At 41.0% G+C, this 20516-nt stretch overlaps 1 protein-coding gene across 1 annotated transcript in view; it reads right to left on the reverse strand.

Annotated features, from left to right (window-relative positions):
* Positions 1-20516, reverse strand: part of LOC142194092 (uncharacterized) — a 412519-nt gene that overhangs the window by 327179 nt on the left and 64824 nt on the right. The window contains exons 34-37 of the mRNA XM_075263119.1: positions 13570-13712; positions 10839-11043; positions 9428-9603; positions 1259-1389 (exon numbers count right to left, since the gene is read on the reverse strand). Of these exons, the coding sequence (XP_075119220.1) occupies positions 1259-1389; positions 9428-9603; positions 10839-11043; positions 13570-13712 (655 nt within the window). The remainder of the gene's footprint in view (positions 1-1258; positions 1390-9427; positions 9604-10838; positions 11044-13569; positions 13713-20516) is intronic.

Raw genomic sequence — 20516 nt, forward strand, 5'->3', positions numbered from 1 at the left:
GGATGTTTATGGGGTGGCGAAATGAGCTTGTAAGCTCCCTTAAATGTTCTTACCAGAAAACTAATGTCACTAATGCAGGTAGATTATAAAAGTTTTGGACCTTTTCTAATGATATCTGTATGCAATACTTTAAGGTGATCAGGCGCAGACTGTGCTATTGGAGTCTAGGTGTCTTTTAAACCATTGTCATTTTAACAGATTACTTAGTGATGCCAAGACACAAACACTTTTCACAGTGTGATATCAGTTCAATAAAATAATGGACACATTGATATCAAACTACATTGAGTGCTATGGATTTCTTTGAAAAGAAAAATGGCTAGACTTCCACTTTAAACTTTCTATAGATTTTATCATTCACTTTGCACAATTGTGCTATTGCATTCTTTTTCTATATATTGCTTATATCTAACTTCCATATAATAAGATTGCACAGGATTTACCAAAAGAAAGAGTATACATCCAGTAATCTACTGCTAAGAAACTGAGCACAGAAGGGGAGGCTTTGGCTAGACAGCAAATATCCAGTTCTAAAGTGCTCTGTTAAAGCATTATTGATCCCTAAGCAACAATGAATGTGCAGTGCAAACAGGTTACATGGATTTGTAAAGAAAATCATGGTGGATCAATAGCTTTTTGCCCTTACTTATCAATCATACCTGTTTAGAAAAACAGAAGTATAGTGGCCATTACTTTTATAAAAGAATCAATATTTCCACTCCTGCAGAATATTATTGCTTTGCCCACAATGTAGATTACAGCAGTTCTAAATATCTAGACACCACTCAAAGAGAGCTCCACCTATATTTTTGAGTAAATATTCTGCATATTTTATATGTCATTCATTACTTCACAGAGTGCTCCACAAAATAAAATCAGTTTTGACAAATAGATTGACTTAAGGGCGATAAGTAAAACAAGAGTAGAAAAGTATAATGTTCTCCATAGCTTATGTGTTTGGCCTAGTAAGTGACTTCCATAAGGTATAATTTATGCGAAGGCTTTACAAGCCAACTGCTTTCTTTTCAGATTATTCTATAGTGTTACTCATTTCAAGCCATTTTTTTTATCAAGTACTCTTTCTGGGAAATGGCTGGATCACAGAAAATTCCAGTGCATTTTAACACAAATGCACAATGGCACTTGCTAATGTTAAAAATGAACATTCAGACCCTTTTGAAAGCCTGTTATAGATATCCAGCTCTCCAAGGATCTTGGAGCAGATCAATGGACGCCAACCAAGATCATTAAGTATGACTTACCTTGCCCATTTCCTTTCGTCTCTGCCTTTGAGGTTCTTTTAGAAGGCAGCTGAATGTCTTTCTGGGGAATTTCATTTAATATCTTGGCAGCATGCTCAATTCCTTCTGTCAGAATCTTAAGGCAGGCCTATAAATAAAAGGTAGAATATTTTATTGCTAGAGTCAGCAAAATGATTTTGTTCAATGAGCTCCTAACTCAAAGCACTTTATTATTATTATTATGATTACCTCATTGGCAGCTCGTGAATTCTAAGTGTGTAATGTTCTCCACATGTCTGCAGCACCACCAGCATATAATCAGTCTTTGTTACTTCTAGAACATAGACACGCTATGACCTGTAGCCACTATGGTCATCAGCCCACTCACAGAGTAAATCAATGAAAGACTACTTATATAATCTAATACTGTTAGAAAAAATGCTATATGTAGCAGGCCAGACTACAAATGTGGTTTGTCCTTTCATAAAACAGCAGCTTAAGATTTGGAAATGGAAAGATTTCAGTTCAGGGGCATACCCATTTTGGAAGCTGGTCGCATTAGTTTTATGGAGGTGCCTCTTTTCAGTTGTGTTTCAAGATTTGCAGGATTATGCATTGGGGAAGAGACATAGAAACTGTCAAAAGTCTCAGCTTTTCCTGGAGTAGTGAATTTGCAAATATCTTGTTAACAGATGTGACTACATATAACTAAATCAAGTTGTGGCTTTGGCTGACTTTTCTACACTAAGCTTCTAATGATTTATTCCGTATCATCATCTATCACTTTAAATTTCTTAACAGTCAGCTCTGGATTCTGAGGACTAATAAAAAAAAATATATAAAAAAAATAGGGTGAGGACCCACGTTGTGGAAACGCAGCTTTTTTATTTCAGATTTTGCTGAGTTTTTTGTGCCAAAGCCAGAAGTGAACTGAGCAAAAGGGATAAGTATAAGTAGCTTCCTATAAGTTTACCATCCCTTTTGTAGCCATTGTTGGCTTTGGCTCAAAAAAATGCAACAAAATCTGCACAAACAAAAAGCTGTGTTTCTGCAATGTGGGGCACTAGCCTTTTTTCGTTCCTTGTTAATCATTGTGGAGAAGGTGGCTTGGTAGCAGCAATGGTGCAGACCTAACCAGGTCAGTGACAGGGACACAAAATCTGTAGCAAACAGGTTTATTTAGAAAAAAACATCAAAATAAATAAACCTTGACTTCAGGCACAAAATAAAATACAGGCTTAACTTCAGGCAAAAAAGTGTCAAACAAAACCCTGTTCGTCTGAGTACTAACTAAACAATAAAGTACTAACTGTAGGGTGTGGCTTACTACCAACCACATAAGTAAACAAAAACAGTGCAATACAGTCTCACAAGATGCTCAGTGTGTCAGGACAGACCCAGACACCTCCTCTCGCTCCCAGGATCTGCCCTGAGGTGCAAGCTCTGAAGTCTTTTATGACCCAGTAATGACACACCTGGGATGAGGATTACTCAAGACCTGCACTGAACTACAAGTAGGTCAGAAAGCTGGGGCTGATATACTGTATGTTGGGACTCCAGCACTCTGCCTGTCACCTTCTCACAACATATAGGGAAAATGCTTGCGTTTCTGCAAGTAACATTGACATGCTACATTTTTTAAAAATGCATGTGTTTCTGAAAACACAGCTTTACGGAAACATTTTTACTTGCAATGTGTGGATGCGAATCTCATTCACTTGGCTGCAACTGTAAAACGCAACATTTTTTTTTTCTACAGCAGGCAAAAACGCCTAAACTTGTAAAAACAGCAGTTACAGACAGACCCCGGAGAACACCATTGATCATTAAGGGGCATGTCTGCTGACTTTTGGAGGAATCTGGGTGAACGTGGCCTTAGTAATATTTCATAAAGCATAAGATTCTGGATCTCCTATATTATGGTCACTTGGGCTTTTCTCAGGTATTTGTTTGCAATTATATGATTACTCCTGGCAGCATGGCATAAAGTAGCATTTTAGCTTCACATTTTTCGATTTCACAAGGTGTTAAAGGAGAAAAAGCCCCCCACAGTTCGTTACACAATTTCTTATGACAAAGCAATACTCCATATGTGGTTGTACTATATGCGAACATGGCAGGTTCAGAATGGAAAGAGTGCTATTTGGTGTTTGGAGGGTAGATTTTACAAAATAGTTTTCAGGTGCCATGTCTAATTTACAGAGCCTCTAAAGTACCAGTACAATAGAAATCTCCCCAAAAAAGAGAAAAAAACACGCCTCACTCAATTTTTAAAGGAATATGATGAGCATTTTGACCCCACAGCTTGCTTCACTGGGCAGTGAAAATGAAAAATAACATTTTTACAACAAAAAGTTGCTTTAGCCCCAACTTTTCAAAAACAGTTAAAGAAGAAAAGCACAATATGGTTCATTACCCAATTTGCCAATATCCCATATATGGTTGTAAACTGCTGTATGGGTACATGTAGCGCTATTTGGCTTTTGTAGAGCCCATAAAGTACCATTACAATGGAAACCTCATTTTGGAAACTACATTCCTTGAGAAATTTATTGTCAGGTGTGTAATAGAGATGAGCGAACACTAAAATGTTCGAGGTTCGAAATTCGATTTGAACAGCCGCTCACTGTTCGAGTGTTCGAACGGGTTTCGAACCCCATTATAGTCTATGGGGAACATATACTCGTTAAGGGGGAAACCCAAATCCGTGTCTGGAGGGTCACCAAGTCCACTATGACACCCCAGGAAATGATACCAACACCCTGGAATGACACTGGGACAGCAGGGGAAGCATGTCTGGGGGCATAAAAGTCACTTTATTTCATGGAAATCCCTGTCAGCTTGCGATTTTCGCAAGCTAACTTTTCCCCATAGGAATGCATTGGACAGCGCTGATTGGCCAGAGTACGGAATTCGACCAATCAGCGCTGGCTCTGCTGGAGGAGGCGGAGTCTAAGATCGCTCCACACCAGTCTCCATTCAGGTCTGACCTTAGACTCCGCCTCCTCCGGCAGAGCCAGCGCTGATTGGCCGAAGGCTGGCCAATGCATTCCTATGGGTATGCAGAGACTTAGCAGTGTTGAGCCAGTTCTGCTCAACTACACCGTGTGCCAGTCAGCCCATCAGATGTAGCAGAGCCGAGGGTGCACTAGAACCCTTATGCACACTCGGCTCTGCTACATCAGATGTAGCAGAGCCGAGGGTGCACTAGAACCCTTATGCACACTCGGCTCTGCTACATCAGATGTAGCAGAGCCGAGGGTGCACTGGAACCACTGTGCACACTCAGCTCACGCTAATAGAATGCATTGGCCAGCGCTGATTGGCCAATGCATTCTATTAGCCCGATGAAGTAGAGCTGAATGTGTGTGCTTAGCTCAACTACTCCACCGGCGTAGTTGAGCTAAGCACACACATTCAGCTCTACTTCATCGGGCTAATAGAATGCATTGGCCAGCGCTGATTGGTCGAATTCCGTACTCTGGCCAATCAGCGCTGACTCTGCTGGAGGAGGCGGAGTCTAAGATCGCTCCACACCAGTCTCCATTCAGGTCCAACCTTAGACTCCACCTCCTCCGGCAGAGCCAGCGCTGATTGGCTGAAGGCTGGCCAATGCATTCCTATGGGAATGCAGAGACTTAGCAGTGTTGAGCCAGTGTTAGATAAATAAAATGAGTGAGAATAAGTAAAGGTGGCTGAAGTCCAGAGCAAAAGATGCAATGTAGGAGGATGCTACAATTGGACAGGTGCCCTTACCCTATTAAGTCCTGCACTGTACCCTAAATACCCCACTTAAATACCTCTTGCCTTAATAAAGGCAGTGCCACAATAAGCTGAACCCTAGAAACACCATTCTTCTCCCTAACTGCTCAAATGCAATTTGTCCTATTTTCAAGGACTCTTCAGGGGATCTTGGAGAGAATACAGAGAAAGAGATATACTTAGGTGTCCAAACAACTAAACAGAAACACCTAAACTTATAGAAGGTTAAAAAGCAACGATCCTATGTTCCATTTTCTGATACACAGTGGTGAGATGCACAAATGCAGTGTCATGGATGCATGTTCAGCATCCTGCATGTGCTATATCCCGTCAGACCTATCTGGAGCCTCCCACCTAGGATTAATAGGACTCTCCATTTGGTGGCAGCAGGCTCACAAATGGCAATGGCCATGAAGAGGGCAGACACGTAGTCCTCTATCTTAACCAAACTAATGTAAAAAGAAGCGTTTCCTTTCCTCATGTCATCCGTCTCTGCTTTAGCACTGGACAACAAGAGGAGAGGTCAGCATGGTAAGTGCTCAATGTGCTACTGGTAAGTGCTACTTATAACAACCATTGGCATCCAGAGCATCATGAATATTTAAAGATAAAGCCAGACCTCCTTCTTATACAAGAGGGCTCCAAAGAGATAATTGGTGTTCAACACTGGTACCACAATGGAGCTATAATAAAGCACCGGCATACACACATTACTCATCCCAAAAGAGCATTCCATCATTAATAGATAATACAAAATCTCAATTAGTATTTATGGCGTGTAAGAGTAAGAAAACTAGAGCTTATATGTCACAGATTTGGAAAAATATATACACTATGTTAACCTATATGACTAAAGGGGGGCTATATCCACTTGAGGACCCAGAAAAAGACCCTAAAATGGAAAAAAAAAATAACAATATAGAACATCAGGGACAGATATACTCTAGCCTACTCTCAGGGATCTCTTTTAGCTTCTTTTCCCTCATAATCTATAAACCCCAAATGTACCCTGATGTATGCTTGCTCACATTTCCCATCCTGTTGCAGACAGTTATGCCCTAAAGATGTGGTGATTTTGTTTTGTTTTTTGTTGTAGAACTTTTTTGTATTGATGAAGCTGGATGAGAGCATATTTTATGCAAGACTGCACTTTTTATTGGTATCATTTTTGGTTATATATTACTTTTTAAATTCCTTTTTATCCACATTTTGTGAAGAGAGATAGCAAAAAATTGTTACTACTGGCAGTGTTTTCTATTTTTTTATGACACTCACCTTGTGGGTTAATTGCCGATAGCGGAAAAAAAGAAGCGAGCTGCCTTTTCTTCAGGCGGATTCCGTGGCTCGCTGAGCCGCAGCTTCCACCTGGCAGCCACAACCTCCGGCATCGGCCCATTCATTTGAGCTGACTCCGGGGTGGGGGAAGCCGCGACATCAGGGCAGGCGGGTTTTGACCATATTTTGACTTGGCTCCCAACGAATGATGCCAGGTCTCTTTCACAATGCTTTTGAGATGTCCCCTCCTCATAAATCAACCCCGTAGGTCCCCTGCCATGATTCAAAAATCCACAATAGTGGAGCAGTTTCATTGAGCCCTCAAGTACTGCTCCACTAGTTCTAAGCGCAACAGCTCTGGATGCCAACTGTTTTACATCAACAAGGTATTTGTTGTTGTCAGCTTTCTGAATATATTTGTACAACACCACCTTCCAAGACAGAAATGGATGGGTCCAGAAATGTGATGGATTTTTCTTGGATTTTGGATATAAAAAATAGACCAAATTGGTTCTTATTCAGGATCCCTACCAACTCTGCAAACGCAATTCTTATGTGTCCAGGTAAAGAACATATCATCGATAAACCTTAACCCAATGGCTATTACTCATATCTACTCTTTCAACTCTTCACAGAAAATTGTACACAGAGCCTGCCCATCACCACTCCCCTGAGCTGGTGGAAGTACTTGCAATCAAAAGTAAGGTAAAGTAATTAAATACACTGCCAAAAACAGCGTCTAAGATACAAAAAAAAAACTACTCCCCCTAAAGAGTGGAAGAAAATGACCCCCAAATATATTAATAAATAACCCACTGGGTATAATTCTAGAAAGATGCAAAAGATAATTTATCAGCACCAACATTCTGTAATGGCTATTTGTGTGGCTAGTTTGTCACAAGCCTGAATTGGCCTGTCTAGGACATGGAATTTATATAATTTTAATATACATTAATAAAGTTATTTATTTTTTAATTATCTTTTCAGGCAGGGTTTCAGCAATTAGAAGTGACAAATAATTACCATATTCTTTTGTGTCTTGTATTTCAGTTTGTGACATGTAGCGATAATTGGCACATTGACAAACGGAAGGCATTGTACAATCATCCCACACCACTAAACACTACCCCCTTCCATATGCCACAGATTGGAGCTAAGTGGTTGAGTATTTGATATCTGAAGGTCTTAGGGACTTGTGCTACTTCCTCGATTTGCATAATCTATGACTTGTCCTTCTTGGTGTTGCAATTTCAATATTTTCAATTATAATAATTTTCAATAATTTCAATATTCAATTATTGGCTAAGTCCTAGTCTGAAATTGTTACTAACAAATCTGCATTTTATTCTTGTGGGGATGATTATTGCAAAGAATCTAGAGTTCCTTTTACTTTTACAGTATTCATTTATAATACATCCCAAAAGGGATTATCCAGCAAAGCCCTAGAAGGGAAATATTAATCTCATATATTGGTTAGCTATGATTAATAGATTTCAAGCATTGTTGCTGTAATGTGGTGAAACTGAACTATTTAGTCTAAATGAATTACTGGAAAAATCATTAAAACAGTAAGTAGCTGTACAAAGTGACTACTAAGTAACCTACAGTCAAAATATAATACGCATGACACATTTCTGTCTATGAGTGGTTGTGTAAAAGAGGTAGATCATATGTAAGTCTAGATTTAATAAACACTAACATGATGTTTATCTGTTACCCTTCACTGCTTGAAATGAATTTTTGGCAGAGTTCTGAACTATTTGGTGTATTTAGGTTAACATCTACTCTTGGTACCAGCAAGGATGAACGCTTATTTAAACAATATAAAACATAACTTTTAATATAAAATACATTTTAAAAAGTCATGTCTTCCCTTGCCCCGCACATCCCATTCCTGCACACACTATTATACCCAACAGTGGCTACTGCACACAGTATTATGCCCCACAGTTGCCCCTGCATAAGTATTATGCCTCATAGTGGCCCCTGCGTACAGTATTATGCCCAATAGTGGCACCTGAACACACTATTATGCCTCAAAGTGGCCATGCACACAGTATTATGCCTGAAAGTGGCCCTTGCACATAGTATTATGCCCCATTGTGGACCACCCATGAACAATTATTATACTCTGGGATATTTTCAGACCCCAGAGTATAAAGTCTGGAGACCCAGGGGAGGATACAAACATTTAAAAAAAATGTTACTTACCTCTCGTGGGCTCCGGCGCACTCCCTGCTGATGTTGACCATCTTCAATGATGGACCAGACGTCACATGAGCTAGGATTGCATAATGGTAAAGGCCCACGTGACGTTTCAAATAAGTCCAACATCACCAAATAAACCTGAAGCTTTCCAGAGTGCATGAGAGGTAAGTAACAATATTTTTTATGTTCCCTCATCTCTCCTAGCCTCCGATCATTGAAAAGACCCCCGAATATAATGATAGCAGTGTTTGTGGAGTTTGCAAGCCTTGCTTACTGATCCCTTCTCCTGATCACATCCACCACCGCAGAAGGGGAAGCACCAGCGGCCATGAGCAAGAGCGAGGTTCGGTAAGCAAATATGGCCCTTTACCTGCTGGAGTAATTCCAGCAGGTAACGGCTTATAAAAAAAAATCAGGGGCCCATAGAGCCCGCTAATGTCCCGGGCCCTGTGGCAGCCACTACCGCTGCAACCCTGGTAGTTACGCCCCTGATTATATACCAAACAGGTAAATATGAGCAGTCCATTTGATAATAAAATTGGTTTACTCTAACCCATATGTAGGTTCTCCAGAAAAAAGGGCTAGGTCCAACAGGCAGCAGGTACAAGTTGTATGATGCCTTGCTTACCCTTCAAATATTGAATCCTGACCCCCACAAGACTCCTGCCCTTACAAGGGCATTACACAAAAGCTGCCCCTACAATAACTGTCCCTACGTTTCATGGCTAGTTAAGCCAATCAACAAGGGCCTGTAACCTATTGGGACCTGAAAGTTATACAGCATGTGTAAGAGCGACCATAGGTAAAAAGACCCAGGAGCAATGCTAGCACAGCTCTGAACTCCACAAAAAGAACACCATCCCTTCTGCCTTGTAACTAATAAAAACATCAATGAAAGTATAAATGTATATTCTAAAATATTAGATGATCACTAACAATACCTGTACAGTGCCTTTGCTAAGGTCTTTGCATCCATTATATTCTTGGCAGAACTTTATCTGTGTATAGAGATATGCCACATCACTCAGTGTATTGAGCACCCAGTGCTTGGATTCTTGACACTCGTCACCTTCAGGTTTTATGGACAGATTTTCTTCTTTTGTAGATGCACTCATGTCTGAAAATAATAAAATAATTGTAACTGAAGATTAAGAAAGTGCTTGATGTCTGACGTCATTATTACACAAAATTATATTTCAGAACAATATGACTACAACCACACTTCTAATAAAATGAATATTACATCCACTTATGTAATTTCAAACTGATCAGATTGTGGGGATAACGTCTATCCTTAGGGAGAGACCACCTTCTCAGGTGTGTGGAGACTTATACAGCCATAGTTGCTCCACTGCAAGGGAACATGGGAAGAATATGCAAATCTGTCTCCCAAGATGTAAACAGGAAGACAGTGCCTCTGTTGCATCTCCCTGTTTACATCTTGGGAGACAGATTTGCATATTCTTCCCATGTTCCCTTGCAGTGGAGCAAATATGGCTGTATAAGTTTCCACACACCTGAAAAGGTGGTCTCTCCCTAAGGATAGACGTTATCCCCACAATCTGGTCTCTCAGCCTCTCACTTAAACCAAATCAATTCTCTCTAGGCTGCGCTGATGAAGTCCAAAGAGACAGAAACGGTGCCATCCGTAGCTGAGAAATTGATTTGGTTATAACCTCGCATCATGCAGTGAAGGCTTCTGGGAAGTCGGGCATGTTGTTCAGGGTGCTTGCTATAGAGGGCAGCATAACAGAGGCACTGTCTCCCTGTTTACATCTTGGGAGACAGATTTGCATATTCTTCCCATCTTCAAACTGATCAGTGAACCTACTTCAATCTTTTTACATGCTTCTTTATAGAACACTGACTAGATTTATGTCACTCATTGTCTAGTGACTGTTAAGGAGCTCCACTTGATTAAGATGCAAAGTCAGAAGAAAATACACAAGTATTTGCCTATGCATATACTTGGTAACTCTTCTGAAACAACTGGGAGGCTCCCGGAAGGGGAGAACTGACAGACTCCTGGAATAATTGTATGTTTTATGTGCTGTGTTGCTAGATGCAGTCCTGTAATCCCACACTGCACTCACATTTAGGGGGTAGAGTGGTAGGACACAAGGGGGGTTACGGCACAAAGACAGTTTTGTCTATGCCACAATCCCATACCTCTGGGCAGCAGTCCTGAGATGATGGAAAGTATATATTATTCTGCAAACTGGTATGATATTTTCTAATCAGTCATAATTTATAGAAAAGTCAATAGAAAGTTTTGATTGACATGCATGAGGCAATGTATACTGTAGACTGCTTGAAACCTGTGAATATTACTTTCTATTAACTACTGCATACTTCTCTTTTCCGCTGTAGCCTCTTCTTCGGAAACAGTTTTGTTTATCACCACCCGCCGGGCCCCAGCACTGTGTATCTCTTTTCTCCTTGTTATAACTCCATTTGAGTTCTCCATTGCTGCCCACAGGTGATGTTGAAGAGATTCTTTTATGCTGTTTACAAGCTGTGGAAGCCAACTCTCCACAGGGCCACTACATTCAAGAGGCTGCAATAACACAGAAAGCAGGTTACCAGCTAGGCCCTGGTCAGGAGTGTTTCTAAGCATCTCCGCACGTTGTCTGTAATCATACTGACATCTACTTTGATCAACACAACGTTCTCTTATATAAGTGATGTCTTTAATAAAATATCTACATCACACAGAGAAGCTAGAAAATGATCTGAATACAAAGCTGCTATTTATAAGAAGGTTCTCTGGGAATTTCTCTACATACAGCAGACAACAGGCAATGGAAGAGTTATTTGTACTGGAAATTGGTGCTTGATTGTAGCAAACTTTGTCAATAGGGCTCAAGACTGCAGCGTGACCTGAAGGTTTTCTAACGGTCACACTAGTCTACAATACTTGAAGAGAACCTCTCAGTTTTTTTTGTCAATAACCACTACCAACTCTTTGATAACTTTTAGGTAAAGGGGTTGATCGAGACCCAGGATTAATTGATACTGATAGGTTATCTGTTACAGATTAGTGGGGGTTTGGCAACCAAACCCTGCATTGATCAGCTGATTCGACTGCCGAGGTACGTTGCTGAAAGCAGCACTGCTTTTATTCAAGTGATGGGAGCAGAGTAGCAGTTCCCTGGCACCACCACTACAGCGTGTCTCTATACATTGTATTCAACTACTGGCTCCATAGACTGTAGTGGTGGTAAAGGGGAAATGCAGATCTGTTTCCATCCACTTGAATAGCAGAACTGCTTTTGGATGTATATAACTGTATACAACTTCTGGCATTCAAATCAGCTTATCAGTGCATGGCCCAGGTGTTGGAACCCCACCAATGTGATATTGATGGCGTATTATTTGGATAGGTCATCAGTATCCATTAGCCTTACACTTTATGACTATGCAGGGGATTTGAAACTTTGTATCAGACAAATGGAACATCACATTGACTGATCATGGCAACACTTCAACATGAATCCAATGATATATATTTTTTTCACAGCATTTTTTTTTTTCATTTTTTTACTTTCCCTATTAAATATATACATATGGGAAATGTTTGCTATTCCGCAGATAAAATTAACATGAGAATTAAATTGAAAACACAGCTTTCCCAATGTGTGGATGAGATTACACATTCTCTGTAGCTCCTTACCACCACTAAATGCTGCAATGACCTGCAATAAATATCTGTCTCTTTGCCTTTCTTTAACTTCTTCCTCCCTCTCTGAGCAGTATTCCAGTTGATAGGAATTCTCCAAAAAGTTGGAAAGGTCCGTAACCCTTCAGATGCTGTGGTCAATGTTGACCACAGTCAAAAAGTAATAACAAAACATTTGAACAGTCAAAAAAAAAATCATCCTCACAAAACATTTTATTATTCAAAGAAATAAATTAAGGAACTGCATATAATTGCTATATAATTAATTGATATAAATATACAACTTGCACCACACAATACAAGGTTTCATAAAGCTACTCCAATGAACCAAAAGATAACATTTTTATTGGTTCTAAAAGCTACAATATCAGTAGGGGGTTAAAATGCACTTGAGGCACCTGAGATATCTGCCAAGTATATTTACTTAATAAAAATGTGACACTTTAAGGAGGGCTGTGGGAAAAACCATGGTGGAAATGCATCACATTTTTTCCCAGTATTTTGCACAGAAAGCCCACAGAATTTTCCTCCGCAGACTTTCTGCTTCAGTTATACCTATAGTGAAACCACTGAGGTTTCCATAGGTATAATTGACATGCTATGATTTCCAAAAAACACAGCAGATTTGGAAATTGCAGCATTCCCTTTGCGAGTATTTTTCTGTAATGTGTGGATGGGGTTTGGTAGAATGCCATTCACTTTACAGGGACTGTAAAATGCCGCATTTTCTAAAACAGGGTTTCCGCAGTGGCCAAACTGCATCATTTGCGCCACGTGGGGCCCGGCCATAATGTCACTGTTAAGGAGTTTGAGGCTGGGGCCACATGTGGCGTAAACATCACAGAAAAAAGCAGTGTTTTCTGTTTCTGCAAAGTGGATAGGATTCTAGTGAATCCCATCCCCATATTGTTGGAAATACACCTAGTGGACACGCTACGATTTCCAAAACCGTCGCGGTTTTGGAAATCGCAGCATGTCAATTATATCTACAGAAAGGCCAGTAGTTTCTCTATTGGTATAATTGAAGCAGGAAACCTTTCTGTGAAAAGCGCTGTGGGAAAAACAGTGATGCACTGTCGCTGCGGTTTTTCCCGCAGCACTTTTTTGCTGCAGCCCTTTTGCTGGGGACTTAGCTTGAATATGATCCTTGAGATGGTACACCACTTAATTAAATAAAAATAGTCAAACAGAGCACCCAGCAAATAAATAATGCATGCCAAAATGTAATGATATGATTCCAGGAAATGTAGGCTGTTTTCATTTCATGTGACTCATGTCAGTTAGCAATGCACATATTAAATTGTATAATAGAAACAACTTTACTACTTTTTTTAAACTTTTTTAACCACAGTGATACTCTTACAATCTTTCTTAAAACATGCATGAAATGTTTGTGTTTCTGACCTTGGTGAGATGAAGCTCCTCTCCTAAAAAACTTCTTACACCAAAAATCTGGTGTCGATCTTTAGAGTTTGTTTGATAAATTAGACTTTGCACATGCTTGAATATCTTCACAATATACTCACTTATAACATTCAGATCATATCCTGTTATAAACAGAGAAAAAAAGAATCTACATTAGGTAAATATGTTCAAATGTATCATAGTCCTTTATATATCTATATATACTGTATGTATTATTAGTAGAGTCTATTAATAGTGGCATCGTGGTTATTTTTCTTTGCCCCTGGTGAGCAGAAAAGTGCAACCTGCTGTGTAGTTTGAGGCACCAATAACTGGTTATTAGGGTTTCTGCACTGTCACGTACAGCGAGATTAAAATTTCATGCGCTGTACGTGACTAGCTGCTCTGGAAGCAGTGAAGAGGTGTAAAAGGAGAGATCGTCTGTAAGGAAGGGGCTAGCGAGAAACAGAGGCAGCTGATGACACTGCGTTGCTTGGGAAACTGGGATAAGGCTTCCAGTGCTACTTGAAGAGTAATTTGCATATCAAGAAAACGGGTTACTTAAAAACGGCTGTGAGGATCAATGAATGACAGGTATGCCTAGAATACCCTTTCTAAAGGCTATGTAAAGATATGCTTATTTAAAAGACAATATAGCCAATGATAGACTCCGTTTAATGAATGTTCAGCCTTAGAGAATGATTAGCTGTGTGCTAAACAAAAAAAAAAAAAATTCATTCTGTATAACTTTAATGCTGATTGTTGTTAAACCACAACTGATATTTTATGGACTAATATAAAATATTAATAGTGATTGCAGATTCAAAAATAGCAAAAGTTTAATAGATTAGTTTAAATTAAAATAAATATCTCCATGAAAACACGTTTAGTATAGCACCATTCCAACAGTAACACAACATATGATTCCTCATTGTTCATAACTAGAGATGAGCCAACAGCGTTCGATCGGACATCACGCTGTTCGCACTGTTTGATTCCATACGTACACCATGTTGAAAATGCACTTACAGTTCGATTCCCCTCCCACCGTCCCTGGCACTTTTTCTGCACCAATAACAGCGCAGGGGAGGTGGGACAGGAACTATGATAACGGAGGCATTGAAAAAACTAGGAAAAAGCCATTGGCTGCCGAGGACATGTGACCTCAGATTCAAACGAACGAGCGGCATCAGCTCCGATTCATTTGTGGCTTGCACTTAGAGACAGACATCTGCTGAGGGCTAGTTAGGTTTTAAATTCTGCTAGGCAGGAATATGAAAGAAGAAGAACCACAACAGCTCTTTTAAGAGCTACACTAAATGGAGAAGCTGAAACAAGCTTGGCACAGTGTCTACCCACAAACGCTAAAGTGGGATCCACAGCAATTAAGCCAGGCTGTATCTGAACGACCCAGCTTTCCGCGGTGGGGATTAAGCCAAGTGGGATACACTGAAATTGTATGCCCATATACCTCATATACGCTTAATCCAGGGTTCAACAGTGTCCCCCCCCTCCCCCGAAACTAAGGGGTATACACTGAAATTCTCAGCCCATATACACTATATATGCTTCATCCAGGTTGTCACGGTGTGTACCCCCCAAAAAACAGTGGGATATTCATTCTAGTTCTCAGGCTATAGACACTTCATCCAGGTTGTCACGGTGTGTACCCACAAAAAATCAGTGGGATATACATTCTAATTCTCAGGCTATATACGCTTCATCCAGGTTATCACAGTGTGTACCCACAAAAAATCAGTGGGATATAGTGACGATGCACTAGTGAGCATAACAATCCCGCTCTAGTGTGTCATGCGAGAATCCCTCATTGCCATCAGGGATAACGCAGATAACACTTAGGAGTCAGGGATAGCAGCAGAACCGTCACAGCAGGAGAGTAGTTCCACACACCAGTCCGCTTCACAGCGTTTAATGACAGAGGAGAAGGAAGAGGATGAAGACGTGGCAGATGATATGATTGTGAAACAGGAGGCTACTGGGAAAGTTCAATGCGTCCCATTCTTGCAGCACGGATGAGGCGAAAGGGAGGAGGAGGAAGAGGAGGAAATGGAGAGTGACCTTTCCAGTGGGGGCAGCGACACTCTTGCAACACTCTGGCATACATGGTTGACTTCATGTTCGGGTGCTTTTCAAGTGACAAGCGCGTAGTCAAAATAATGGAGAGCAACCAATACTGGATATTTGCAATCCTTGACCCCCAGTATAAAAATAAAATCTCGTCTTTTATTCCGGTAGAGGGGAGGGCCAATCGCATTAATGACTGTCACAAGCAATTGGTGCAGAACATGATAGAGATGTTTCCATCAAGTGTCGTTGGCAGCAGAGAGGACAGTTCCTCCATGAGGCGAACAAGTGCCGTCCGGTCCACACCCACAAGGGGTACACTGTCTAAGCTCTGGGACACGTTAATGGCACCCCCTCGCCAAACTCCCGCCACTGAGGGGTCTACTGTCATCAGGCGGGAAAAGTATAGGCGCATGTTGCGGGAATACCTGTCCGACCACAGCCTTGTCCTCTCCAATCTCTCTGCGCCCTACACATATTGGGTGTCGAAGTTGGACCTGTCGCTTGAATTTGCCCTATACGCCTTGGAGGTGCTGTCCTGTCCTGCCGCCAGCGTGCCATCTGCAAGGGTTTTCAGTGCAGCCGGTGGTATCATCACAGATAAGCGCAGTCGGCTGTCATCTGACAGTGCCGACCGGCTTACTTTCATCAAAATGAACAGCCACTGTATAGACCCATCATTTTCATGCCCACCAGTGTCAAGCACCCAAACATGAATTGTCATGTCTGCACTCAACCTCTACAATTCCTCCTCATATTCCTCCACCATCTGCAATGCACAATTCTGATCCTTCTCGGCTCAATCCAGAGAGGCTGAATCCACAGTGATTTCCCCAAACTCTGCTCGTTAGAGGCTGAATCCACAGTGATTTCCCCAAACTCTGCTGGTTAGAGGCTGAATCCACACTGATTTCCCCAAACTCTGCTGGTTAGAGGCTGAATCCACCCTGATTTCCCCAAACTCTGCTCGTTAGAGGCTGAATCCACCCTGATTTCCCCAAACTCTGCTGGTTAGAGGCTGAATCCACCCTGATTTCCCCATACTCTGCTGGTTAGAGGCTGAATCCACACTGATTTCCCCAAACTCTGCTGGTTAGAGGCTGAATCCACCCTGATTTCACCAAACTCTGCTGGTTAGAGACTGAATCCACCCTGATTTCACCAAACTCTGCTCGTTAGAGGCTGAATCCACCCTGATTTCCCCAAACTCTGCTGGTTAGAGGCTGAATCCACCCTGATTTCACCAAACGCTGCTGGTTAGAGGCTGAATCCACCCTGATTTCCCCAAACTCTGCTGGTTAATGCTGAATCCACCCTGATTACCCCAAACTCTGCTGGTTAGAGGCAGAATCCACCCTGATTTCCCCAAACTCTGCTGGTTAGAGGCTGAATCCACCCCGATTTCCCCAAACTCTGCTGGTTAGAGGCTCAACTCACTCCAAGGGCCAAAAACACTGCTGGTGCAAGGCTCAACTAACCCCAATGGCCAAAAACACTGCTGGTGCAACTGGTGCAAGGCTCAACTAAATTAAAGGGCCTAAAACTCTGCTGGTAAGAGGCTGAAGTCACCTAAAGGGCCTCAATCTCTGCTGGTAAGAGGCTGAAGTCACCTAAAGGGCCTCAATCTCTGCTGGTAAGAGGCTGAAGTCACCTAAAGGGCCTCAATCTCTGCTGGTAACTCAGCTTATGGGCCTCTAACTTAATTTTGAAGGGCTCACGTTAAGGGCCAGGAAAGTGAATTTGGGAAGGTCTTACCAAATCACACACACACATCCACAATGACAGTTAAGGGTGGGTACTGTTGGATTTCCCATTGCCTATTCCATCTGTGGTTGTCATGGGCAACGTGATTTAAAGGGGTGCTTGTTAAGGTTTCATTAGAGTAAAATTTGGGTTTCTGTCCATTCAATTGGGGAGGAAGAAAGGTTTCCAGGTATTTTTCCATTTTCATAGTGGGTTTTTTGAGTGTTGAAAGTGTGTAGTTGATAGGCTGTGATGTTGGGGTAAAACTGTGACTTGGGCTTGTTAGATGCCCCCAGGCATGCTTCCCCCGCTGTCCCAGTTGCATTTCAGAGATGTTGTCATCATTTTCTGAGGTGTCATAGTGGACTTGGTGACCCTCCTGAGTCGAACATTGGTTTCCCCCTAAATGAGTATTTTTCCCCATAGACTATAATGGGGTTCGATGTTCGATCGAACAGTCGAGTATTGAGTGGCTACTCGAATCGAACATTTCACTGTTCGCTCATCTCTATTCATAACATTAAATAAGAAATGGAAAAAATGGCAGCACTCCAACAATTAGAAAAAGTGTGGGTTTATTCCAAGCAGCGACGTTTCGGTTCTTATCTGAACCTTTTTCATAACATTAGAAAGATGGAATAGTATCCCATTGTTGATAATCATATTAGATTGAAAGATAGGGTATTGTGACTGGCAGATCACCACTGTGAACAAGCTGAGGCATTCTGTTGCCCCGCTGACACCATCAGCTGTTGTTTGTGCATATGCAGGGTTTGATGTTGGGATCCAACAGAAAAAGCTAGCGGGAATTACTGTGAATGCTGAGGAGGGAACATCCTGAATTCCAAATTAACATATGTAACTCCAGAGTGACCTGAGATGCCTCTGATGCTTTATTTATGCTCATGCTTGAGAACGAGACAGAATTAAATGTTGGGAAAGCTCACAGAAGGAATAAAATATGTGCAGTTTGATGAAGATCATGCTGCTCGGAACAATAAACCACTGATATTGGATCACAGACAGATTGGCTTTATTGTCAGTTAAAATTTAGAAGCACCTGGTGGTTTGAGATATAAAGGCTTCTCACACTGTAAGAATAAATATCATTCCATCCAGAATAAGCAGAGATTAGACAGCAAGAAACTACTGTCTAAAAATTATATGTTACTGAACCTGTAACAGACAGAACCCAATGTAGCAGGAATTTTATATATATATATATATATATATATATATATATATATATATATATATATATACAGTCCTATGAAAAAGTTTGGGCACCCCTATTAATTGTAATAATTTTTAGTTCTAAATATTTTGGTATTTGCAACAGCCATTTCAGTTTGATATATCTAATAACTGATGGACACAGTAATATTTCAGGATTGAAATGAGGTTTATTGTACTAACAGAAAATGTGCAATATGCATTAAACCAAAATTTGACCTGTGCAAAAGTATGGGCACCTCAACAGAAAAGTGACATTAATATTTAGTAGATCCTCCTTTTGCAAAGATAACAGCCTCTAGTCGCTTCCTGTAGCTTTTAATCAGTTCCTGGATCCTGGATGAAGGTATTTTGGACCATTTCTTTCTACAAAACAATTCAAGTTCAGTTAAGTTTGATGGTCACCGAGCATGGACAACCCGCTCTCAAATGATCTGAAAACAAAGATTGTTCAACATAGTTGTTCAGGGGAAGGATACAAAAAGTTGTCTCAGAGATTTAACCTGTCAGTTTCCACTGTGAGGAACATAGTAAGGAAATGGAAGAGCACAGGGACAGTTCTTGTTAAGCCCAGAAGTGGCAGGCCAAGAAAAATATCAGAAAGGCAGAGAAGAAGAATGGTGAGAACAGTCAAGTACAATCCACAGACCACCTCCAAAGAGCTGCAGCATCATCTTGCTGCACATGGTGTCACTGTGCATCGGTCAACAATACAGCGCACTTTGCACAAGGAGAAGCTGTATGTGAGAGTGATGAGAAAGAAGCCGTTTCTGCAAGCACGCCACAAACAGAGTCGCCTGAGGTATGCAGAAGCACATTTGGACAAGCCAGCTTCATATTGGAAGAAGGTCCTGTGGACTGATGAAACAAAGATTGAGTTGTTTGGTCATACAAAAATGTGTTATGCATGGTGTCCAAAAAAAAGCATTCCAAGAAAAACACTTGCTACCCACTGTAAAATTTGGTGGAGGTTCCATCATGCTTTGGGGCTGTGTGGCCAATGCTGGCACCGGGAATCTTGTTAAAGTTGAGGGTCGCATGGATTCCACTCAGTATCAGCAGATTCTTGAGAATAATGTTCAAGAATCAGTGACGAAGTTGAAGTTACGCCGGGGATGGATATTTCAGCAAGGCAATGATCCAAAACACTGCTCCAAAGCGACTCAGGCATTCATGCAGAGGAACAATTACAATGTTCTGGAATGGCCATCTCAGTCCCCAGACCTGAATATCATTGAACATCTGTGGGATGATTTGAAGCGGGCTGTCCATGCTCGGCGACCATCTAACTTAACTGAACTTGAATTGTTTTGTAAAGAGGAATGGTCCAAAATACCTTTATCCAGGATCCAGGAACTGATTTAAAGCTACAGGAAGCGACTAGAGGCTGTTATCTTTGCAAAAGGAGGATCTACTAAATATTAATGTCACTTTTCTGTTGAGGTGCCCATACTTTTGCACCAGTCAAATTTTGGTTTAATGCATATTGCACATTTTCTGTTAGTACAATAAACCTCATTTCAATCCTGAAATATTACTGTGTCCATCAGTTATTAGATATATCAAACTGAAATGGCTGCTGCAAACACCAAAATATTTAGAACTAAAAATTATTACAATTAATAGGGGTGCCCAAACTTTTTCATAGGACTGTATATATATATATATATATATATATATATATATATATATATATATATATATATATATATATATATAGTGAGGGTGTGAACCTAGAGGGCGCTGTAGAGCGACCCAAAACAGGGTTGAAAAGGACCTGGACCATACCCATGAGTGAGAAAGGGGCTCAACTCCAGAGGGAGTGCACACAGCAGGAGAGTGCTGCTTGTGACCTGCAGGAGCAGATGTACTGGACCAGTTGGAGA

Source organism: Leptodactylus fuscus, chromosome 2, assembly GCF_031893055.1.
Source record: "Leptodactylus fuscus isolate aLepFus1 chromosome 2, aLepFus1.hap2, whole genome shotgun sequence".
NCBI lineage: Eukaryota > Metazoa > Chordata > Amphibia > Anura > Leptodactylidae > Leptodactylus > Leptodactylus fuscus.